This window comes from Bolinopsis microptera, chromosome 1 (genome assembly GCF_026151205.1).
Source record: "Bolinopsis microptera isolate Bmic1 chromosome 1, MBARI_Bmic_1.0, whole genome shotgun sequence".
Taxonomy (NCBI): domain Eukaryota; kingdom Metazoa; phylum Ctenophora; class Tentaculata; order Lobata; family Bolinopsidae; genus Bolinopsis; species Bolinopsis microptera.
The window spans coordinates 16,991,087-17,017,508 of NC_087072.1; the positions used below are offsets into that span (position 1 = coordinate 16,991,087).

Genomic DNA, 26,422 nt, shown 5'->3' on the forward strand with positions numbered 1-26,422 from the left:
TTTGGGTCCCTATGTTTTCAGCTCAAAGATTCTTGCATCCACAATTCAGGTTGTCAGGAATTTCTTCAAAAATCTAAGAAAATGCTTGAACATATTTCAAATATTATGAGTTTCTCCTTGAAAGTCCTTCTTGAGCTGAAGCGATACCTTGCAAATTGTGAGTTTGTCAAAGTTTTGGTGGCACTTATAGCTGTGGTATCTAAAGTTTATGCATTGGTCAGTCAGCCCCATAAAAACATAAAAAAGATTATCAACTTGCTGTCCCATGATCAGCCATTTTTATCAGAGGAAATTGACCATTCTACTTCACTGGTGATGGATATTGATAACAACTCCCTTTAGAATCACCTGTGCTGTCTATGAATGAAGCTGAAGAAGATCTTGGTGAAGTCATCTCTGACTCAGAATTTACACCAAATGAGAATGCAATTGTTTCCAGTTTAGAAGTAGAGCCACAAAATTCAATGGAATTAGTTTTATCCGAATCTAAAATAATTAATCAACAATGCCCTGTTGATAAAACAAAGTCATCAAACCCTAAGCAGAAAATAAATGTTCAAACTGAAACTCAGGATAACAAGGATTTTGTTCATCGGTCTGAGAATAGAGAGTATAACACATTGAAAAACAGAAATCCAACTGCGAAGACATCAGTTACCTTAAAGCAACCTACTTACAAAGTGTACAAACAGAAACACCCATTTTTCAGAAAGTTAGCTCGCTATTCAAGTGACCTGCTACGTAGAGATCTGCCAGATTATTCTGTTTCTTTGTATTTAAGCTTATGATACTCTTTCTCATATTTATACTATCGTTTTAACTTGATTTTATGGTGACTATGGTATTGATGATTGATAAATTATTAGGGTTTATTCATGTATATTTTTTTACATTTTAAATATTTCTACCCTGCATATTCATTGTTCAACCAATCTGAGTAGATAAATACATATATGCCAAATTAGTTCTTTCATTCAACCAGCATGGAGAAAATGACTAAGCAAGTTCAAATACCTAACTCTGCAGCACTTATTTACTGATGACTAGTCTTGTTAAACATTAAACCATAATGCTATTATCCATTGTTGATATCTATTTATCAACATTGCTCATGAGATTTGCCTTTTTCCAATCTGCCTTCACCCAAACCAGCTAGTTAGTTGTCCATATTAACTACACATTCCCCAGCCATGGATGTGGATAATGATGGACAGTTTGATGACTATGCCGCTCCTCCAGACGGTGAGTAAATTCATGTTTATTCTATTACACATTATATTATAATTGTAGTCGTACTGTCGTAGTACGACTACTTGTTGTGTAGCATAACAATAATTGTATGTACAGTAAAGCAGTAATACCCCGATTTACTGCCGAGTTTGGAACTGGGAGAAAGGAAAATGCCGCGGTAAATCGGGGTTTTGATTGTTTACATATAATGTATGTTAAGCGCTATTTGGGAGAAAGAAAATGGCCGCGGTAAATCGGGGTTCGCATTAAATCGGGGTTTGCGCTAAATCGGGGGTTTTACTAAAATTCTTGTGACCATCTAACGAATTCTGGCTGGTTATAAGTGGCGCTACGACAAAGATCTTAAATAAATAACAGAACAGACTACCTTCAACACACTGTACATAACACTGAACATAACACACTGCACAGAGTCCTGTTCAAATAAGAACAGGTCGAGTGATGAAAAACACAGAGTTTACGAGTTTGTCACAGTTGAACAGAATAGAACATACGTGGACTTTGGAGGCAACATATAAGTTCAAGATCTAAGAACTTACCTAAACCTGAGTTTCATCAGCTTGTTTCAAAATTAGATTTCTAAACATCATACTATATTACTATCTATCTGATACTTTTGTTTCCTTAAATATGATATACTAATATGGCACATGAGATCCGAGATGCTTGTCAAGGCAGATGACTAGTCCCCAGTCGTGCTTCACAACATACAGCTCTACTGTAATTTTGAAGGCCTAATAGGCTACAGTAGATCTAGCTCTATATCATACGTGACGTGTCAAATATCACGTGTTATTGCTCAGCCAGCTGTTAGTGTCAGTTAAAGATGTGGATATGAGGCTGGTAACTCTTGCAACATTCGACCAGTCTAGGACACACGGTATCTGCTAATACCTAGCTTTGTCGTATCTTGAGAGGTTCATTAAACACATAGTCAACACTCGACATGTCAGCAAGCTGGTTATGGTTGAGTTATACACAGTCGTGAACATGTTTAAATGTGCTTTGAGGTGAGTCCTAGATTTAGAACATGGCGTTATGAATTAGTAGGACAAGTGAGTGCCGGTTGAGGTTTTGCAGGGTTGTGGGGGGGGGGGGAGACGCAGGCCGGGGGGGGGGGGGGGGGGGGGCACTGCAATGTGATCATCTACTAGGTTATTGAAGGCAATATTAATTAAGTAAGAACAATAATAATATTGTACTTACTACCAATGTAAGATACGTAAAATACATTAATATGTTCCTACATTGTATTTGACTACCTTATCTGCCCAATGATATCCATAGATTATTTACCACATCTTAGAGTATGCCGCTATGTAAACTTAAGTTCTACCCAGAATTATATTCTTTGTTTCCACCGCATTACATCAATGTAAATATTTTGGACATTATAATGTTATGGTGTAGTGTTAGGTAATAAAAGAGACATTCTTCAATAATCAATAACTCCGTTTATCTTTGTATGATTCCTGTTTGTTTACGTTGTTAAATGTAAATTCTCTGTCTTGGATATTTGATCCTATCATACGTTTTCTTAATTAGATACAGTCTATCATTATAAGCAAATTGTACCAATGAAATGTAAGGTATGCTGGAGGGGTTCTTGAAACGTATAAATGATACGAGGTTATATTATTAGCAGGAGCTTTCGAAATACATGTGTAATGTGTATTATATATATCGTCTTCGGTATATATCGTCTTCATGCTATGTGTATTGTGTATCGATATAAGAATTTAAGAATATATAAAGATGAATTGATATATAAAATGTACAGTATTTACCTGGACGGGACAAGGTGGAATTGTAAGTTATAAACCTGACAGCTGCAGACTGCAGGCATGGATGAGGTACCAGGTACCTGGTACACTGTACAGGTTCTCAAATTATTGTTACTCTCTAGTGAACGTTATGGTACAATTTCAGCTCAAATAGTAGTAACAACTATACTCATGAGTCATGGTCATGTGCCAAAATACATTAACATGATGTAGACTGTAGAACCGCCATAACAGTGACAATGAAGGTCAATTGCTGTATCAACAAATCATGAAACCGTATATTAATAGTCACTAATCAAATATTTAGCTAATTAACTTATTAATTTATTAACTAATTCACTAATTAACTAGAATAATACTCAGCAACTAGAAGTGGCATAGAAGTTCTAATTATGAGATTGTGCATTTATTCTAATTACTGTTCCGACATGACACGTCATTAATTAAACCCCTTAAATATGATAACAAATTTGATACAACTCCAGGAAAACCACGTCTAATTAAATATTTGTAACCACCCCTGTAACTCAACTCTTACTCGCCTCCTCATTAACGCGTATAAAATGATGATCACAAGATCTCACTATCTTGCCCGTGTTGCTTATCTCGTGTTCTTATCAAGTCTAACACTTTTCATATTTGCTGTGTATTTTAAGTCTGATTTGATCGGTAAGATGGGCTCTGTTAACTCTACGTTTGTAAGAGATACGCTCTTTTGGACGTTTACAAACTTTTTTCTGTTCGTTACCGTCATGTTCTCTATTAAGAAAGGTAAGTTTTCACGGTTTATAGTTTATTACGGACAAGTTAAACTTTACGCAGATCGACAATATTCCATAAATTAAATGGTCGCCATGGCCATATGTTAAAATTTAGTCAGTAATTCCTGAAAGAAATTTCTGGAATTTGGCGAAACAAACTTGGTTGGTTGACGATTTTATAAAATTTGTGGTTCGAAGTTACGTGGTTTACTATGAATACAATTTGTCAAGGTGTATTACATGTTTGTCTTTTGATGATAATATTCAAAATTTGTTGGCATTTTATGTAATTGTTACATAATTAGCTTAATCAACCAATACAATGAATACATTAACTTTGTGAGGCAAGTCATTTTGTTGGTACCGGAGTTTATTAACGTAGTAAGACGGAATTACTGTTTAAACTTTAACAAATAACATTTCTCATATCCATGGGGACCATTTAATTTATGGAATATTGTCGATCTGCGTAAAGTTTAACTTGTCCGTAATAAACTATAACTTAATTTAACTTAAATCCACAAAATCTTGTGGAGCTCTTGGCTCAGACTGTAACTGTCATGTCATATTCAAGAAATATCCATCATTACACATGCTTGCAGTAGATTTTTGACAAATTTTAGAATAGTCATGTCATTGGGCACTTAATATACATGCTGTGTGTTTGAAGCAGAGAATTGTAATTTTGACTATGTAAAATGCAAATGATGTAGGAAAAATTCTACTGGACGAATTGGCCATGCAAGTCTACAAATAGTCATCCCCCCTCGTTTTCATTCCCCCTTCCCCTTCTTAGTAGAAAGTGTTAATAATAAGAATTAGAGCGTGCTGAGTGTAACACAGTGATGTTTGTGTGCCACCTACCCAACTTAGCAACCAAAGGACAAGATACCATAGCCAGCTGTAGTAGACTTGTGTCATTTTGCAATACATTTGTTGTAAACATTAGAATAGTATGCGATCCGTTCGAATAAATAGCTTATATTATATGAAGTTAAGATGTAGGTTTTAAATCATTTAAAATAAGTTGAGGTTACCATGGCTACTGCTACGGTAAGATTTTGTGTATTAAAACTGAATAACCAGTTGTTAAAATTAAGCTATAAGTAACATTAGATTGCAGTGCCAAAGTTTGTCGACCCACCAAACATTTGTACGTGCTCTATAGTTGGTAGTGTAGTGTGTGATGCCCTTATAAGGGCACGGTACGAGGGACATGTTCAACATTAACATGTCAAACTTTTGCTCCAGCAAAGCGCAGTATTGTTAGTCAGTTTACACTATTACATTGCCTAGGTTTCAACTGTGCTAACTTGTCCACAACCCCCCTTCAGTGCAAACTTGTCCAGAATCCCCCTGCTGTGCAGTGCTAACTAGTTTGCAGTTCTACCATGTATCAGTGTATCACCTCACATTCACTCTTTTGTCCATCTCAGGAATTTCACTAGGAATTTCACTAGTAACCAGTTGTTAGCAGTAACCATGTTAGTTACTAATTATCACTACAGGAGGTAGGCAAATCATTCCACATATTTCCCTTTCAGTCCAACTCTCGCACACACACACTCACATCATCTGTCATTCCTCAATTAGCTGCCAGCAGTAGTCAGTAGCTGCTTTTACCCATGTTTTCTTTTAATTCCTGCTCATGCTATTTGTAGTGTTTTGTACAGTGTACACGTATAGCTGTTCCTGTCAACACTGGTATACCTGTGTCACTCCAGCTCTAACGTTATCGCTTGTTTTGTTGACTTACGTAGTTGTGCACATGGGAAACTATATCCCTACTGTGGAGCAGGCCACGGAGATTGCTACTGATTTTGGTGAGTTTATATCAAGTGTTAGTTAGGAAATAGGGGTAAACGGTGAAGGGTGGTTACTAAATAGCACGGTGATTGGTGGTTACTAAATAGCACTGTGAAGGGTGGTTACCAAATAGCACTGTGAAGGGTGGTTACTAAATAGCACTGTGAAGAGTGGTTACTAAATAGCACGGTGAATACTAAATAGCACGGTGATTACTTTCTAATTATTTAGTAATGAGTTAGGTTTTATTTCCTTTTAAATACTCTTCATATTGAACTCAATTTCGTTACCAGTCAGGAAAATAGGTAAGTGAATAATGTTATAAAGTTTTTGGCAGTTCTGTTCTCAATTCAGTTACAGTTCAGGGTAGTCTTGATTTCTAGTTGTCAATTGCTTTATCAGTTGGTTGTTGGCAATGCTAGGGTTTCTTCTTATCGCCTAGTGATGTCAGTGTAATTTTTCATTTCACTTCTCCTCGTTTTTTCTGGATCACATCGTTTAAAACTCTGCAAAACGTTGTCGTTTTAAAAATTTGTAGTTCTACTCGTCTGGAATGTTTATTCAGCGAGCGTTTGAGATTTCTGCTGAGCCTATTATCTCGTTCAAACTGTTCTTAGATTGGATAAAATAGAACACAGTTTCCCACTATTACCCTACAGTGTACACGGCAAGTTGCCAGATGCCCATAATACCCGTAACTACAGAACTACAGTATGATAACCATCTGTACACACACCATACCTCTCACTGCTACACACCCTGATAATGAATATGTTACAGTGCTACACACACCTATATATAGCACAGCTCCCACACAATCCTATACTAATCCTCCCTGTACGTACCACACTACATACTACTACTACCTGTACTATAACATCATCCTAAATCCGCTACTTACCCTGCTATTCTGTACACTGTACTGGTATAACACACTTCTACTATAACCCTCAAACTGGCTTTCCCAAACCACAAAACCACATAATGTGCGTCTAAAATGCCAGCAGCTGGTAAGAGATAGGTCAGGAGGAGAGAGAGAGGGTTTTTTACATGATACCAGGTTGTTAGGAAGTGTAGGTGAAGGAAGAAGAGCCAGTGATGTCATGAGACCAGGATTTTCCCGTGGCCACAACACCGGCCGTCCTGCTGACTTTTAACCTGTGTCCGTCTTGTTTTACGTCGTGTGGCCATGTTCTATAGGTTGTGTGATCTTACGATGACTTGTTAGCGAATATTCTTACTCTGTCATTATCGGAGATAATGGGTTTAGATATGTCTAATCTGTCTGACCAGGAATCATGTAACCAATTTGCATAATCGCATGAATAAGTATTACGAATAGTAATCATTAAAATTAGATACTAATACTAAATATTAGTGAATCCATGAGGGGTAACTTTGGGTGATTTGCAACCATAACGGCAATCTCCCGAACCGTAATCTACACAGTCGCCTCAGTAAACGAGGATAATCAACCAATAAAATTTTCTAATAACTACGTCAAAATGGGCTAGTTAAGATGGGGAAGTATTTTCGCAGGTATAATGACCACAGCTAATGCTATAATAACTATTCCTCCCGTAGCTAGGTTATATTTTGCATCTATCGACCGGTCTGTTTTGAACTGCTGCTGTTGCTTTGTTCTCTTATTACTGTCAATTACTTTTATTTCACCTCATCTACACCTGCAGATTATCTTATCTGGAATTAAGCATGTATAATTAATTTATAGTATTGTTAAGGTGGACTATCGAAGTAAAGAATCAATAGAATAAACACATAGCTGGGGATGACTTGTGATATTTGTCAATATATAACATGCAGTTAATTGTAGAGACTATTTGTAGACCCATGTTTGTGTGTCCTATGAATAAAGTTCTGTGTCGTGTACATGCAACTAGTAACATGCTGCACCGTGCTAAAATACTAATCTAGAACAAACCATCTTATTTACTTCATAGTTCACTTCTAGTTGTACAAGTCTAGAACATGTTATTTCCTTCATAGTCAACTTTTAGTCGAATTAATCTAGAACATGTCGAATCTTCTTTATAATGGTTCACCCTGATTTTTCTATGCAACTTGATTTAGAGATAGCAAATGCTGACGTTATTTGAGGGGGTAGGGAGGGGATCGCTTAATGACATTTCCTGTTGAAGGGGGTAAAAATTGGCCAAAAACTTGCTGACGTAATAAAAGAACGCTCCCTTATCTCAATAGCTTTTGCATTAAATTTTCAGAATGAATCTAGAATCGCATTTCGACCAAGTATTTTAGTGGAATTTTGAGTTAGGCCTAATTTGGCGGCTAAATTCCAAATTTTGTCAGGCAAATTTCAGAAATCCATCAAAATTGGTGTGTATTCCTAAATATGGTCATATAGTTTTTGGCTCATAACTCAGCCAATTTTTGTCAAATTTAGATACAATTTTATCTACATGTTCTGAAGACTAGTAGCTACAAATAAAGCACACCAAAGCTTGGTTTTGGGTGCATGTTAAGATGAAATTTGACATAATTGATCCTAAATTTGACCGGAGTGAGCGCCCGGAGTCTGTAACCACTAACCCCCTCAAAAGCTTGCTCACATGTCCTAGTTTGTTGGTCAAAACTATCTCGAAATCAAGTTTCATAGAAAAATCAGGATGAAGCCCCGTAATCTAGAACATGTTATCTACTTCATAGTTCACCAGTCTACTCGTTACGAGTAACCAAGCTTGTTATTTGTCTCTCCTTTCCCAAATTCCTAAGCATGCTTGTCCTGTGTTATTTAATTTAGATTCCTAGTCTCGCCTAACACTCTATGTTGCTCGAATTACATCAAAATTACTTGCATATGTTTCTTTTGACAACCGTCTTCTTACTCTGCAGTAAAAACACGCGCCTCATACCAGCCAATTGCAATATAGTCATAATATACTGCTTTCCTAAGTCACATAAACTAGCCTAATCAACAGTGTGTATTTTAAGTCTTCGCCTCGGAATTTACACGTGACTGTGTACGGTATGTAGCATATGTTAACACATAGCGCTCAGCTGTATAATAGTGCGTGTACATGACACCTAGCTTTAGTAAAGGTACACTGTGTTGATAATGATCTGCAGGGATTGTATTGTGATCATGGTACTGACTACTGTACTGTATCACTGTTACACGGCAGGTGTCTGTATTATAATGTTAAACATGAGCTCCCTACATATTACACTGCAGCAGAGATTTCTAATTACAACCTGGGAAACCTTAGACTTGCATCACATACCGAACTCTTAGCGATTGCTGTCCCTGGGCAGGGCCGGTGTAGGAAAAGAAGACAAATTCTTAAGAGGAGGTTTACATACCTTTTCTTATAAGAGATCAGGGACTCCATAAAAATTACTGTACAAATAGTTTACAATACCTACCCTGACCTTATAAGAGATCAGAGATTCCATTAAATTACTGTACAAATAGTTTACAATACCTACCCTGACCTTATAAGAGATCAGAGATTCCATTAAATTATCGTAACCTGTCGATTGTTTGATTTTGGGACCAAAATAAGTGTATTAAATTACTGTACAAATAAGTTACAATATCGCCTGAATTAGTAACAGGTAATCTGTCTCCCATATAATATGTGGTATTAATTACTTTTAGATAGGGTGTCATAAATCACCGGACCTCTCATTCCACCATTCTACTGTGCCACTGTACCACTGTACAAACCTCTGTTCTTGAAAGTCATTACCCTTTATCTCTTGATATGGTGTTGTTATTTTTTTTGCTACTGTCATCAGTGTGTATCGTGTAATAATATTCGCAGACCTTTGTATTTATCGTTAATAATAACTTGTACTAGCAAATAAAGCAGCACTGGGTGGACTGAAAGGTGCACAAGATAGGGTCATACAGTGCGCTGGGGCGCAGGGACAGCGCGCGCCCGGCAGATAACATCTTCTACCGTCTTTGTTCCTGCTGCTCATGTGTACCGCTCTTCATGCATCAGAATAACTTGGATAACGAGGAAGAGTTGGAACTAAAAGAAGAGCAGGAGAAAAAGGAGGAGGAGGGGCAAAAGGAGGAGGAGCAAAAGCGGGAGCAAAAGGAGGAGAAAAATGAGGAGGAGGAGAAAGAGGAGCCTTGGGAGGAGATAGGGGCTGTGAGACCGGATGGGTTTGTAAAAGATGAGGGGTTTGTGGAAGAGGGAGGAGAGGGGTTTGTGGAAGAGGGGGGAGAGGGGTCTGTGGAAGAGGAGAAAGTGCAGCAGGGAGAGTTTGAAGGTGTGTTTCGTCTCGTGGAACTGAGAATCGAGAACATTTTTGATGAATTGTGAATGTGATGCTATGTTTCACTTTTACTTTGTAGTTTGTGTTACCAACTCGATGATATTTGTATGCACACCGTGCCAAAAATATCTCATTAATCAAATCAAATCAAATTATGTACATACAATTTTCATAGTTATTCTCTCGCCAGTGAGCCAATAAGCCCAATATTTGAACTTGTACATAACATGCTAGTGTTACATAATTCATGTTAGAATTCTCAAACAAGTGCTTGTTCGTAATATAATACGAACTCAGATGTAAAATGTATCTGATTGTCGTGCATGTATCTCATTTCAGGATAAGGTAACACGTTTCTCGTTTCAGTTTTCAACAATGATTTCGACACGAACTTGCTGACTAAAATGGTTTCCTCTGATTCAACGCCTTACATCGTAAGTGTTCCTATGAATTCCAATAAGAATTGTTTAGATACCATGAATTGTTCCAATCATTAAGAAATAAAAAGACCGCCGATATTTTGCTATTTAAGCCAAACCTTGTTGCAGGCGAACGAAAACTCGGACACGATGTATGGGAACAGTAAATTCGACTCTGGGATTAAATTTGACTCTGGTACATTTGATTCTGGTACATTTGCAAGACCCAAGCGTAACTCTCAAACAATACCAGGTAAACTATATGGGACGCGATTTCAACTCGTTTTGGGCAAATAACCCGTTCCTTCAAGCATGATTCCGATACAAGGAGCGTGCACGAAATTTGAATTCTTCCCGCATGTAATGTCATGTTTGTAAGCGGCGGAGCTAAAATTTCAACCAAAATCAATTGATCTTCGCGCTTAACGTTAGGCAATTTTCCGCGCGGCATACAATTGCCGCGCGTTTCCGCCTGCTTTGCATGATATGCATGGAACGCGACGTTCCAAGTTATGCAATGCTTGACAATTTTAAATCTCTATACATGCCATCAATAAATATTAAAAACTTCATTTATTGGTCCACTTCTGCTTGTCTCTATCCCAATATACAGACTTATTTAACAATTTACAAAGCTATCTTCAACGAATTAGCGGTTAACCGTTAAACTTAAGTGTGTTTTACAGCGTACTAAAGATATGGTCGACAGCTAAACCAGTAAACTGCTCTGGCTCTAGAGAAGCCTAGATTAATCTAGGGGCTCCTACAACTTACGCAACAAATGTTTACTGGCCAAGACTATTTCAATGTTACAAGCTTTAACTAATTTTAAATCACTCTCCGCACATTAAACTAAAGGTTTACTACAACATAAAAGACCGGTAATGGATGACCGTACAAGTTTGTCTTGACACGTGACATCGACTCTAAACGTCGATCGCTGCACTGATAGAGTAGCTTTGTTTGAAAATACAAGTGCAGACGTAGAATTTTCCATCAGCAATCCAGTGAGTTCCTAGGATTTGTAGGGTCTGCTGTGCTGAGAAAACGATCAAACTGGAACTATCTTCATATGTCCTTCGGTGTATTCAGGTGGTATAAATAGGTCTGAGTTGCACTCTGAGGGCACGGCGAGATTCGAGAAGGCTTACCGCAGGAGGCCAGCGACCGTCGACCTTAGTAGACTAGATAAGAGAGAGATAACTTTGTACATGATATCTGTAGACGTCACTGCAATGTTTCAAAATTGTACGGCCCTGTTCCATTTTGTTTGAGGAGCTCAAATCGATACTCTGTGGACCTAAACATGCTGAACATTAACATTAAACATACTGTAGATTTGTTTGCAGCCGCTATGATTGTTTCATTTCTCCGTGTGTTAAATAATTGCAGATCAAAGGAGACTTTAGGAATTGAGGGAAAGAGTTTAATACAAATATAGGTGCTCAAAACGTACTCCTCGACAGCTAATGGACAAAAAAGATCTCACAAATTCCTGAAATACCAACAGATGTCAACTTTAAGAACAATAGAATCCCATATTATATCGTACCCTCTTGAAGATTAATCCCTTCAGATCCAGTTAGCATTTCTTCATGATGTTCTCGGTGTTGTAAACTTTAAATGGATTTTATATGGATTGCACTCTCTCGACCAGGTTTTAAAGGATTCTACTTCTCTGATTGCTATTAGCTGTATACAATATACATACATTAATCGGATTATTAAATGTCGGATCTAACTCAATTTCTCACTGAGCTTCAAGTTAACATTTTAATTACTTGATATGTATTGGGGGGTTGGCAGCCGAATGGGAATCCTGTCAAACTGATTAGAAACCCTTTTGTCAGCAATGGATTGGCTGCAGTGTCCAAATATGCTGTCATACTAATTACTATAGTAGTAATACTCCTAACTATCCTCGCGTCCTAATATGGCGTTTCTCCTGTCTTATATATTTAAATACATATAGTAGTCCTATTATAAAATCAGAAAATAGTGGTTGCATTTATTGGCTACTAGAAACCCGCTAGTCGAAAGCTTTGTTCGAGGAAATTTTAAAAATCAGTTATGTTTTAATTTCTCTTCATCATATAGCTCTGTTATACTGTAGACATAATGGAATTTATCTAACAATGGCGACAGCGTTGTTAGTATTCGGATTCCCAAAACGATACTTTTTACCGCATCAAAAAATACCAATCACAACCAAAGTTATGAATATAAGTCATAGCGTGAGCGTAAATGTGAGCTAGTTTTGAAATTATGACGTAGCATACAGCATAACAACGCGCGTAGTTAAGACTTTAAGATGTTTTTGCTCGCGCACGTGCATTTTAACGTTGCTACGCAACAGCGCAGTAAACCTTTGCTAAAATAACGACATTATTCTAACGGTTATTTTACCTCACTTCCGACGTTAATTATAAAAAATCTAAAGACTAAATCAAAATTCTAAGAATGCTATAGCCTATTCCTATCCTTTTTCTACAACCCTGCTAAAAATGGCGAGGTTTCAACTCCATTTGCGAGCTGGGTTTGATTTCACCAGAGGGTCATTTTGAGGTCGATTTTCGGTGTTTTTTCTTCTATGTCCCCGTTGCCGGGGAAATTTCGTCAAGTTTAAATTATAGTATAGATGTGTCACGCACTACATTTCATGCTGCCTACACTATCCTGTGTATTTCAACTCGAGTCGATGTGCTCATAACAAGCCGATACGTAATTTGTTCTCGGTTATGCGGTACTAATTGCCTTTTTATGTTGTGGCCTATGAAATACATTTTACCGTTTTTATGCCATACAAATTTATAAAACTTGTACTCATCAAGGCGACCTGTTGTCTCGTACCAGGTAATGTGGTTGGGCTTATAATAGTGGGCCAAAGAAATTAATTTGAAAGTTGCAAAGTTAAGGGGAGATTAATCTTGAACAAACGCGAACAAATCAGGAGCAACAAATGCGGGGCAAACTTTCAGGCAAGGCCCAGTAGACTACAGGGAGCAGTGCCCGGCACTCGGCATTGCTCGCTCGCTCCATTAGTTCATTCAATACTTATATAATTAGGCTAACTAATTCTAATGCCAGGTTAATTAAATACGGTTTGTAATTTGTAGAATGCATTAGTCGACATCTGACTGCTCTGAGCGAATAAAATGTATTACTCGGTTTGCTAATTAGTACGCTAACCAAATTAACCATTTCCCCGCAGTTTGTGCTCTACTGGCTGTATTATCTAATTCCCAGTGACAAGGTTTCACTGCAGTCTATTATTTCATTTTTCCTCAAATTGACACGTTAAGTTTGCTTTTGTTTGTGTTTCCTTGCAAGCTGGTAATTGTTCGGAATGTCAAGCAGACCAGCAGCAAAGCCCCGAGGGGCTGGGGCAGCTGGTAAAACGGGTGCTGCAAGCCGATCTAGCACTGTTAGTAAACCAGGGACCACGGGACGAGCTGGAGCAAAGGCCAGTGTATCTGGAAGGGGTGGTGCAAGGGGTGGTTCAACTGGTAGGGGTGGTAAAGCAGGGGCTGGTAAACGTGGTGGTCCGCAGAAATCTACTGCTGAGATCGCAAAACTTCCCCCTGAAGAGATCGAGAAATGTGACATTTCTGTTATTGAGAAGCTTCCTGCTAAAGTCATTGAGAAGCTCAGTCCTATTACGATTGCCAAGCTGAGTCCTGAGAAGATTGCGTCTCTTTCGCCAAATGTCATCAGCTCTTTAGATGCTACCATCATAGAATCACTTGACATTTCTGTCATTCAAACTTTAGATCCTGCCACCATCTCAAAACTTGGTCCTGACAAAGTAGAACAGTTGCCTCTAGAAACTGTGAGTAAACTGACCCCTGAATGTCTGAACACTCTACCTGTCTCCATTGTGTCTCAGCTGGAGTCCTCCGTTCTAAACACCTTGTCTCCTGATCTCCTCAACAAGTTAGAGCCAGATAAGATCAGAGAGCTGGACTCGGAGTGTGTGGCGTCTCTTGATACCAAGGTTCTCGAGTCATTAGGGACAGAATTCCTGATAGCCCAACCTGCATCAGTCCAATCAAAGCTGAGTAAAGAATTTATCCAACAGCTTAGTACTGCCAATCTCATGGTGCTGGATCCGTCGGTGTTCGATAAATGTGACATCGATTTCCTCAACGAAGCCGACCCCTCTATCTTGAACCAATTGAAGTCTTCTGTCTTAGAAAAGCTTAGTTTGAGCACTATCGAGCGTTTAGAGCCTTCAACAATCGAAAAGCTGTCTTTGGGTATCATCCAGAAGATAGACTACAGAATTATTGAGCAACTGAGTTCAGAGATAATCAGCATGCTGCCCTCTTCCATCCTCAACAATATCTCTCCCAGTGCGCTTGAAAAGTTGGACCCCACAATTCTGGACACGGTTGATGTGCCGGTTCTGGAGAAAGTGTCCCCGACTGTGCTCAGTAATTTGTCTAGTGACGTTCTTGAGAAGATGAGTATTTGTACAATCGCTAAACTTAACAAATCTGCCATTCAGAGGCTGAGTTGTGAGGTGGTTGAAAAGCTTCCTTTGGATGTTATACAAGGGTTAGATTCACAGTTAATCGAGAAACTGAGTGTCAGTGTAGTGAATCAGCTTGATCCAACTGTAATTGAGAAGTTGTCAACTGACGTTATCAACACACTCGACAAAGAGGTAATCTCTAGACTGAGTCCTGATGTGATTCAAGGTTTAGAGTTAGCTGTAATCAGTGAGCTGCCTCCAGCTACCTTGTCCAAATTGCCGTCAACCATCCTGCAGAAGTTGGATAAATCAGTCATTGAAATGTTGGAGCCGGAGATTATCTCCCAAATGGATCTTGCAGTCATTGAAACTCTAAAACCAGAGGTTTTATGTACCTTGTCACCAGAAATTCTGTCCAAGCTGTCAAAACAGGTTTTAGAAAGGCTGCCAATAGAATCGTTGCAACATCTTCCTCCGGATCTAGTACAAACCCTTAGTCGTGACGTCATAAAAACCCTAGACCCCTCATACATCTCACAGTTCAGTGTTGCTTTCATCGAAACATTGCCCACTGACGTTATAGAACAGCTCGACACTTCCGTCGTCAACCAACTGAGTATTCCAGTGATAGAGACATTGGACAAGACCGTGGTCTGTAAATTGGATATTTCTGTTATTGAGCAACTGGACCCATCTTTCCTTGACACTCTAGACAATGATTGTCTGTCCTTGTTAACACCACCTGTCCTAGCTAAACTTAAGTTAGAGGTACTTGAGGAGCTGGACCCCAGTATTCTCAACAAATTGGATGGTTTTGTGATCGCTAAGTTGAAACCGGAGGTCATTGAACGGTTAGATCCCGTTGTGATCGAGAAGTTAGCTCCGGAAGTGATAGAAACTCTGAGCCCTAGCGTGATCAACACTCTATCTGGGGATGTAATCAAGAATCTAGATGTTCAGATAATCAGTCAGCTTGATATTAAAGTAATCGAGACGCTCGATATAGAAGTTCTGAACAATTTAAGTGTTGAACTAATTGAACAACTTGATATTGATGTTATAAAGAAACTGGACCCATCAGTTCTCAACAAAATATCTAAAAGGGTATTGAAAAAGCTGCCGACCTACGTCATTGAGACATTAGATGTGAAGGTTGTTGAAGGTTTAGGATTGTACATAATCAAGAAACTTGACCCTCAGATAATCCAAGGTTTAAGTAAGAATACTTTGAATCAGCTGCCAGCAGATGTCATCGCCATGTTTGACACAGAAGTTATAGAGTCACTCCGGCCCGATGTCATTGACAAACTTCCAATTTCCACCATCCAGCGGCTCAGTGTTTCTACCATTGAGAAACTGGGGCCAGAAATACTCTGCAAGCTTGACATTGAGGTAATAACTCAGCTTGATCCTAAAATAATTGAGAAGTTGGGTACTGATGTTATCCGACAATTACCTGGTGATATCATAGCCAAACTTTGTCCTGAAGCTATCTCCAAACTGGACAAATCATCACTTGAGCGATTACCCGTTGAAATAATCGCGACACTTTCTCCGGCAGTGATATCCAAGATGAAGACGGAGATAATAGAGGCCCTGCCAATGAGTTGCATTAGAACCTTAACCCCCATCTGTATCGAGAGACTTCCCATTGAGACCATACAGAAGTTGGACGTGGGTTGTATTTCCAACCTCTCTGTGTCCATACTTAATCAATTGAGTTTGGAAACTGTAAAAAAACTTCCAGCAAAAGTTGCTGAACAATTAGACAGCTCCATTATTGAGAAGCTCCCCTTGCAAACGATAGAGGGATTCAGCATCTCAACAATCGAGCGACTGCCACCTGATGTCATAGCTAAATTAAATATCGACATCATCAAGAGTCTTTCTGTTGAATGTCTGGAAACTTTGGATCCTGAAGTGCTTAACAAGCTCCCAGAAGATATTCTAGCACAGTTGAATCCTGATATTATCGAAGGTCTCCCTTTCTCTGCTATAAAAGATCTGCCCCTGGAGAATATGCTGAAGTTGCCCATCGCAATCTTCAATCGTCAGAGAGTTGAAGACTTGGTAACTTTGCCTCTGGAGATAGTTGAGATGCTTGATATCAGAGTCTTATCTAAATTCCCAGCTAAGATTCTAGAGCAGTTGTCTCCAGCCGTCGCCATGCTTCTACCCTCTGACATTATCAGCAAGTTCGACCCTAACTTCATAGCAACTTTAGACAATAGCATTGTGGAAAGACTCGATGATGCAGTTTTAGAAAACCTCCCCCAAAATGTCCTTGCCAAGCTGAGTGTAGCTCGGCTGCAGTCCATATCACCTAAGGTTTTACAGAAACTTGACAGCAAGATAATAGAAAAGTTACCTTCGGAAGTGATAGAACGATTTGAAAAGGAAGTCCTGAACTCACTATCTCCCAGAGCCCTGAGAAATCTCCCACCTGAGATTTTAGAGGAACTTGACATTCAGGTCATAGAAAGTCTGGACATCCACACGATCCAGCTGCTGAAACCATCAGTCATAGAAAAACTTAGTCCCCAGATAATAGCTCTCCTTGATAAAGCAACAATTCAGCAGCTTAGTTCCGAGATAATCAGTCAATTGGACACTTCGATGATTCAAAGTTTAGATTCCAAACTAATCAACGAGCTTGACAATAAAGTTCTCAACAAGATGGAACCAGAGATTCTAAGTAAATTGCCACTGGGTAGAATTGCTACACTTGACGTGGATACCATCCAAAGATTGCCACTCTCCATCATCTCAGAAATGCCTGTCAACATCATTGAACAGATGTCTCGGGAGGTCCTAGAGAAGATGCCACTCAACAAGCTGGAGCATATATCTGACTCCCTCATCAGCAGTTTAACTGTCAAACTGCTGGAACACATGTCGATGAGGGACATGAAAAACCTAGACTCCAAGTTCCTCTGCAAGCTCTCCACTACAGTCCTGAACGAGCTCCCTCCGTCAGTACTCCGCAAACTGCCAGCTAACAAGCTGAAGCTCCTTGACATAGCAACTCTAGAGCAGCTGGATGTGTTCATCATAGAGAAACTCCCGTCTAGTCTGGTGGAACAGTTAGATAACAGATTAATAGAGCGACTCAGTCCGGAGATAATTGAAACACTCTCTCTCAGTACCATCTCCCAGCTTCCTCTTAGTACGATCAAACAGTTGAGTATCAAGACTATGCAGCGGCTAGATCCTTCTATCCTTGAGGGGCTACCGCTTAGTTTACTTGAACAGATGGATGTGGTGGTGATTCAAGAGTTGCATCCTAGGATAATTTCCAAGATGAATCCTGATATCTTTGGTAAATTAAGTGAGTCAGTTTTGGAGAAACTAGATCCTTCCGTCTTCACTAATATGAACCCAAGGAAAATAGAGGCTCTAAGCTTATCCGTGATAGAGACCATGGACAACTCCATAATAGAGAAATTGAACCCGAAAGTAATCTGCAAACTACCTCCAAAAAGATTGGACAAGTTAGATCCTCGATTGTTAAGTCGTCTTGATCCTAAATGCTTAAGAAAGCTCAATCCAAAAGTCATCGACAAGATAAACCCTAAAACTATCGAGCATTTGGATCCTAAAGTGATTGAAAAGCTAAATCCTAAGGTGATAGAGAAGCTCAACCCGCGTGTGATTGAAAGACTACATCCTTCGGCCATCAGTAAACTAAATACGAGAATAATCCAGAAGTTGAACGTGGCGGTTATAGAGAAGTTGCCAGGGAGTGTTATAGAGAGGTTATCTCCAGCGGTGCTGGTCCAGTTGTCACCTGCCGTCTTACATTGTCTGAAACCCACTGTGCTGGATGAGATCGAGAAGTATCTGTATAAACTGGAGATGAGGGATAGTAGAGATAGCTTCCCAGGTCTGGTACCTGATACCTTTCTTTCCTTACCTGCACTGTCACCTTTCTTTCCTTACCTGCACTGTACCTTTCTTATTTATAATGTTAGCTCCCTTACTATTTCCTTTCTTTTTATCAGTTCTACATGTGTTACCATGGTAACAAGTGCTCTGTTTCAGATGTGAAGTCAGTAGAACCAGCTGAAGAGTTCCACGATGCCCACGCACCAGAAAGGGAGGTTGTAGCAATAACTTCTGATGGTCACGTGGATAATCTGTCTAAAGCAGCTACTGGCTCCAGAATCCCTGCCCCTGCTAGGAGCAACGCTATTCCTACTAAACTACCGGTATGTACATTCACCACACATTACACAACTTTGAGTATTAATTTTACATCATCTTAGGAGAAATCCCAAAAAGGAGATTGCAAAAGAATTAATTATTCACTTCCTGTCCCCATGACACTGAGTCACCAGAATATTCTGATCACCTAAAATACATATCATCGCTATTCTACACTTAACACTGTCAGACAAATCTGCGGTGTATTGCTGCGGATACTTTTAAATAAGCTTAATAATTATACAAGTTTACATAAATTAGAATATTGCCTTGTTCAAATCTGAGACCAGTACAAAGTGAATAATTAAGTCTGTCTGCGTCAAATCAAATTGTCATGAAATGGTTACCCGCTAGTGGTAAGTTACAGTAACCACATAATCGCTAAACTGATTAATGTTGGTCACCGCTTACCATGGTTACGTAAGTGGTTACTATGGTTACGATGATTCCCTGAAATTAACCTGAAACTGTTTCAGTCCCCCAAGAAACACGCTGAACCAACTCTAACCCTCAACTCTAACGGCCTGTAAGTAGATAACTGGTCCACAACTTGTACAATGACGACTGTGTGTACTTCTACTATTACTTGTTCCACTGTTGTGTACATGTACTTGTAATTCTGTGTCTCATGTTGACCCAACTATAACTGTGCTGTGCTTGTACTTTTACTTTTATATCATCTTTAACCTTATTACGATGACAGAAATTGACTCCTTTGAAGTTTGAACCTGATTAATATAATATCACTGCGTTGTCATGTATTCGTGTATCATGATACAGTTCCTTTATACACTGTATATAATGTAGTTCTACTCTCCGCACTATATCAATAGTGAGCTGCAATAAGTCAATAATACATCCACATTACTTAGCTGTGTAGCGCTGAGAGGTCACGTGTTAACTGTATATTTGATACTCCAATACACACTGTCACGTGTAGTGTCCTAAGGAGCTACGTGTTCTGTTTGCTACTATTTTGTTTCAGCTCCCTCGTCCCTGCATGCCTAGAGAAAAGTTTAGTGTGCAGACAACATACAATTATTACAATTTTGTGCAGATAGGATTCATATCAGTTTGTTCAAAAAATATGTGGATGTGCAGTTAGAATTGCTCTTGTGCAGGCAACAAGGTTACCAGGTTAAGGCTTTTTCTACTCATGTGTCCCTCATACCATCACCATGGCTACGCGTATATATTTACATCCAATATATGAGAGATCTTCTCACATTGCGTTGTTTCCTCGTAAATTAGGTTATACTTATTCTTCGAAAGCTGAAGGTATCTCATATTTTTAATAATTCAATGGCTCTATATTAAATTTAGAGGTTTGTTTTATATACAATAAGTTGTTTCTTTTGTATACATTGAAAGTTGAACCGTGTAATAAATTGATCAATCCATATCCAGTTACATCGGAACTTTTCGACACTGGTACTGAATACATCCCATATACATTACATGGAATACTTTTTGTACTGATTTCTCTTTACATAATACATATTACATAAGAGGTTCTCTACATTATTATCTATATACCACTTTTCGCATCCCTACAAGTATAGTCACGGACCAGGGTAGAACATTACAGCGTAGGTGTGGCTACTAGTTAGTTATTCAACTGTGTTACTGTGCTTTTTGTCACATTGCATAATATCGTTGTTAAACCTCTGGTAAGTGGTGTTCAACTTTCCGAGGAAAATGTCTGTGTGTATTATTTGAACACACCTAACTGGGTTTTAAAGTTGTATAATTGTTTAACAAATAATTCTAATAATTCCTTGAAAAGTGCAGGAATCCTAATTTGTGGGTTTTTGTTGTTTTGATCGGAACAGCATATTATATTATTAATTGATTGAAATGACAAGTCATGTTACCGACCACGTGTCATGCTATTTAGCACGTGTCATGTTACCTAATCACGTGTTAATGATATAATTTGTAAAAGTGTGATTACTGATTATGTACCGTCATCCTTCACATGTTCACATGTACAATCTTTTAAATTTGTAAAATAGCAATTGTTGTTGTTCTCTTTATTTTTCTATTCAGTTGTTGGCTTTGTAAATTGTATAGTTACATAGTCTCCTCTATTACTGTGCTGTTATAGAAACTTGGCTCCTGATTAGGCTCCAATCACACTGGCAGTGCACATAAAAATGACAAATGTGACTACCTGTGCGAGCTGCCTATTTCATCTGACAATACTTTAGTACTAACACTGTGGTTCATTGTGTCCTTGATATAATGCTTGCCAATATCCAAACTTCCATCAGCTGTACATTTTAATGAATTACATTTACCAGTTGTCTGGTTGTCAAACTGTACACACTTAACAGTACATTGTCGTACACACGCAAATGCTTTTGTCTAACGTTAAAAGAAAAAGTGTAAAATAGCGTAGAAAAGTGTACCTTTTTTACTACACCATACATAAAAAGTGTAGTGTACAACCCCCGCCATCCCCCGCCCCCCCCCCCCCCCCCCCCCCCCCCCAAGCTGATTGGTTAATGGCTCTAAAAATTAATATTATTTGAAATCTTCCCACTTCTTTCAGGGATAATGAAAAGAACAACTCAGTAGAGGTTAAAGAACAGAACACTGCTCAGGTTGGTTAATCAGCACATTTATTGTACGATTATATAACTGGTCAGTGGTCATGGTAGTAATTCACCAGTCACCACCTTATCTGACCCCCAATTTAAGTAATTTCTTAGATTTACGAGTTTTACTTTCATCTGGGTGGAAAAGATTTAGCATCCTTTATACCTTCTTACCTTCTATTTTGTTGATTGAATACATCTGGTGGATATTTGAACGCTGAGAGTGTGATGTTGATCATTAAACTTGTTCCCAGTCTGCAATAGTGATATCAGCAAGATGTCACCCCTTTAACCTGCTGGTATGTAAGGTATGAGGTGGAGCGTGCATACAACCGCAGATCACTTGTTACTACTCAAATGTACCCATCAAGCACTTTGTGCCGTCTGATATACAGTAATTGTGAAATGTGAATAAACCCATATTTGGTCCTATATATTCATATTGTATAACACTACTATGTGCTCCACATCTTTAACTGTAGTCAACCTAGATCGTTCCCAGCTATCCTGTCTTTATTTGTTTTGTGATTGTGTTATAGTAGTTGCCCCATATTTGAAATATTGACCTGAGCTAAAAACTACGGACTTGCATTTTTAATCACTCTTGGACTCAAAAACAACACTGTTCAGGTACCAAACGTAAACAAAATGTCAATAGAATTGGTTACAACATCAAGCTCATGTCTCTATTTCAATGATCAGTAATTTCTTTAGTTTTTGTCTCAGCACACGTGACCAATGTTCACGTGACCAATGTTCACGTGACTCCACTAAAACCCACGTGACCTCCACAGACGTATTCAGAGGACCAAGTTGAGGCCTTGATTAATTCGGCCAGAAAGCAGGAGCGGGATCAGGTACAAGCCTCCATGTCATACCATACATGTGCATTTTATCATCATACTGTATGTGTACACTAGGGAGCATGGCCTGTTCCTAGAGCATGGCCTGTGTTTTTAAAGAATGGTTTGTTTAGACTAGACAATGTTGTTTGTTAGCTCATTTTGTTTTTTAAGCTTCCAACTCCGTTATGATTCATACATAACTCAAATTCCACTTATTGGAACACGCTGGGCCGCAAACCACTCTAGTTGCGCGTCCGTTTTTGGGCGGTAGTGTCAGTGCACGGTGTTACGAAATGAGCATGCTTGTGATTGTTATGCTGCATGTTGCAAATCTGAGAAACAGTATACTTTGAGTGTTTCATTTTACAGATATTATCTAACGGAAATATATTAATGTGGCCCGACCAAAATCTCACAATCTTATTTGTGTAGCTGTTTTGTGTCAAATGTTTGGGGGTTGATTCGAAGCTTTTTACACTAACGTTTCCAAATTTACTGGTCGAAGATCTAAAGCTGTGGTTCAGGTATCAAAACTGAATGTCCTGCTGTTTGAAAACTTAGATTTATGCACATAGCATTTCCGATAAACTTCTAGATTCATCCTATACTACATATATTATCTTCTTTAAAAATAAAGCAATCGCCCAATGCTCAATTTAATTTATAGTTACATACTAATATATATAATATATATAACACTATACTTGCCCACAGTGGGAAGCTGATAGAAGAGAACTAGAACTGTTAGTTGAGGAGAAAACCGACGCAGCTACCAATCCCGCTAGTATGGGTCAGAACTCGGACAACGGCCTGGTGCGTTATTTTAATCTAAATCATATATCGAATGCACTTCACAAGCCAATTTTGAATTGAAGTAATTTCCAATAAATACAGGGCATCTATTCAGTCTTGGGCTGGTATCAAAATACACTGTATAGATTTGTTTTTATTAAGGAGCTAGTTTATATGGAGAGTCATTACATACTCGGGGACACTACAAATTTTGTCCCAGAATCGTTACAACAATGCGACTAAAAAGTAATGTTCCGAGCCGGATATTACATTAGTTGCATACGATAAAAATACATTCTCTAACATTTTGTTAGCATTCTCTCACAATGACAAAGAAGCAAGCTGAGCCGTGCGATTTGAGACATTTTCATATTTATCGGTTTATATGTTTTAATTTTGTGTGAATTTTGATGTAAAAGTATTGTTCTGTAATATTTTAAATCTTTCTGACTGAAGTAAGGCCAGAGTCTCAATCAACCAATCAGAAAAATGGATGCCCTCTTACTGATCATGATTTATCTGCCAGGAGCTGAAGATAATGTCAGAGCTAAATAATGAGTACGCTGAATGTATGATGGCTCAGAGCAAGCGAACAGAAGACATTCTCTCAAAACAAATCAAGAAACTCAGTACTGACAACTCAGTATTGTTGAAAGAACTTGATGTCATGCACTCAGCTATGTCAGATCTTCATAAGAGATATGATCGCGCTAGGGGCATCATCAACCAAATGAAAAAGGTAAAACTCCCAAGGAATTTTGTCCCAGTTGTCTTCTCGAGGAGTTGTTGTGAGCGCCAACTCTATTCGCAAATTTGAAAATATTGAAATTTGTGACCCTAATTTTACTCATTATTAACAGTAATTTGTTTAATCAGAGAGAAGACACCCTCGAAGAAGAGATTAGACAGTGCCAAGAAGAACTGAGGAACTCAGAGGAGAACTGCCGCTACATCTCCAAAACTTGTGACGACAAACTCGAGGAGTAAGTTTCCTTCTTTCAAATTATTTTTAAATTTCATTCGTCCCTAAAATTTTGTGTGTGAGTTTTATATCTCTTTTTATCCCAACATTTGGAGTACGAAACGTGTTAAGAGTTCGAGTGATATCTAGAGGTTATGAATTCCTTGTGATTTATTTATCTCCTTTAACTCTTCAGAGCAAACACGCGTATTGACATGATTAAACAAGAAACAGAAAAGGGCACAATTATGATGGAGGCCTCTATAAAGCGACTCGAACTGGAATGCAAGTCATGGCACTCCAAATTCCTAGATAAGGTATGATTCATCTGTGTTAATTTATGTTTTTTCCTAACTACATGCTTCTCCCTAACTGCATTTACTTTCTAGTTTCTCGTTCTATCCCAAATAGAAAAATTCAACACTGGATGTTTCAGGAGAGCTCAGAGAAGGAGTTGATAGCGATCTGCGACAGTTTGATGGGCGTGAAGGAGCAGGAAATGGACGAAGAACAATAGTCACGTGATGTGTACATGTTAACACGTGGTTAATTCTCTTCATTGATACAACTTCAGACAAAACCCGGCCTTCAGCGCCAGTCCCGCGCAACGCGGTAAAATAAATCTGCTCAGGGACGATTCAGAAATTTGATAATAGTAGAAATTAGGAAAATTTGTTACGTTCAGCAAATGTCTGTGTACGTGAAATTGCGGCCCAAGCCGGATTATTTGAACTCCGATCACCGTCTGGATAATTTAGGCTTAATTCACACTTCACAAGAATGACGAACAGTGATTTGAGGTTTAATTGGGTTACAATCTTTATACCGTGTTCTGAAGCATCAATCTATCTGTTTTTTGTTGATATTTGTTGTTTGATATTGTTTTTAAAGGATCCATCCTACAATTATAATGCAGTTGGTCCGGATAAATTCATGTTATTGACTTCTTGATCTTTGATTCAAGATTACGAATTGTAAATGTTACGGGCACTTTGAGATCAATGAAGTTGCTAAGAGTAACATGGATATACACTTCCTTTAATAGGTTTTGGGTATGTTGATTTTAAGTGATGCTCTATCGACAATCGAAGTATATTAGTATTACAGTACTATTTGTATTTGTACAGTTATTGTACCCAATAATATTGATATTAAATAAATTTCTTTTTAAATTTCAATGAGTTTTTTATTTCACAATTTATGACTCTTAAAAAGGTTCTGGAACGTCACATTCATATTGGAACACTAAACAATTCACCAAATACCTTGTACTTTTCTAACAATTCCTAGTTATGAGAACATCTTGCTTCTTCCCTCTTTGTTTGGTTTGATGAGCGAGTGAAATTAATAAAAATGAGCATACTGTATCAGTATGCAAATAACAATTTGAATTACACTATAAGATGCTGGTAATTAAGAGCAATCTCAACTTTCGATGTATATATTTACAATAACATTTCGGTGAATGTATTCGTGTGAAGTAGTCGAACATGTAGATTGATACTCTGCTGTGTAGTGTAGTGGGGCGATATAATTATATGCAGCTGTTCATGAGTAAGGGTGGTGTCTGAGGTTGAAAACTCGTGTAATAAGAACATGACTAAAACTAATTTAATTAAAGACTAAGAGTAAAGAGTAATAATATTGTGGTATATTACTATAGTATACAGAATAGCAGTATTATATATAGAGTGTACATGTATATTGTATATAAGATTTATTCACAGTTTGCCTAGCAGTAGCTGGCTAGTCTATTAGTATTGCTCGCTCCTTACACGTATCATATATGCGAAAAGAGCGCCGCGCATTGTATTGGGACTGGACGACTGGTGTGCCAGGTAAATTCACGTTTTTCATAACATATCAATATCATCAAAAAGTCTTTGCTGCTAGTACTATGCGTACGTGTAGCTTAGTAGGCAATATACCTGTTGAATAATACTAATAGGAAAAGGACTATAGAACAGCTGTAATTATATAATTTATTAAATACTTTTCAAATTTTACAGAGTACAGCAATAAATGAATATAAAATAGAATCGTTCAAAATATCGCCCCCATCTGTAAAATATGATGGGCAACCAAACACGGTAAACATTGATACATGTTTCGTATCCATCGGCGCTTTGCGCGCGAAAAGTGGCATGCAACGTATAGTATGTCAAGGTAAACACATAAGTGAACTATGTCCGCTATTACTTGGACCCAATACATCGAATTAATCTAAATCCAAAAATTTATGAAAAACTATTTAATATTA

At 38.3% G+C, this 26,422-nt stretch overlaps 2 protein-coding genes across 2 annotated transcripts in view; one reads left to right on the forward strand and one right to left on the reverse strand.

Annotated features, from left to right (window-relative positions):
- Positions 1-26,422, reverse strand: part of LOC134825991 (lysosomal cholesterol signaling protein-like) — a 383,362-nt gene that overhangs the window by 230,178 nt on the left and 126,762 nt on the right. The gene's annotated exons all lie outside the window — the stretch shown is intronic.
- On the forward strand, positions 1,191-25,340 carry LOC134811665 (uncharacterized). The gene is made up of 13 exons (XM_063818695.1): positions 1,191-1,242; positions 10,235-10,302; positions 10,417-10,540; positions 18,803-18,969; positions 19,441-19,490; positions 21,519-21,570; positions 21,819-21,863; positions 22,359-22,421; positions 23,124-23,222; positions 23,728-23,940; positions 24,078-24,184; positions 24,359-24,479; positions 24,599-25,340. Exons 1-13 carry the CDS (start codon positions 1,191-1,193, stop codon positions 24,677-24,679), a joined length of 1,242 nt encoding a protein of 413 aa, XP_063674765.1. The 3' UTR covers positions 24,680-25,340.

What these genes read in the sequence shown, in the direction of transcription:
- LOC134811665 (XM_063818695.1), top strand. Translation starts at nt 1,191, where the DNA reads ATGGATGTGGATAATGATGGACAGTTTGATGACTATGCCGCTCCTCCA. An exon ending in AAGAACAGAACACTGCTCAG is followed by an intron (nt 21,571 to 21,818) that starts GTTGGTTAATCA and finishes ACTTGTTCCCAG; the next exon opens with TCTGCAATAGTGATATCAGC. An exon ending in ACTCCAAATTCCTAGATAAG is followed by an intron (nt 24,480 to 24,598) that starts GTATGATTCATC and finishes TGGATGTTTCAG; the next exon opens with GAGAGCTCAGAGAAGGAGTT.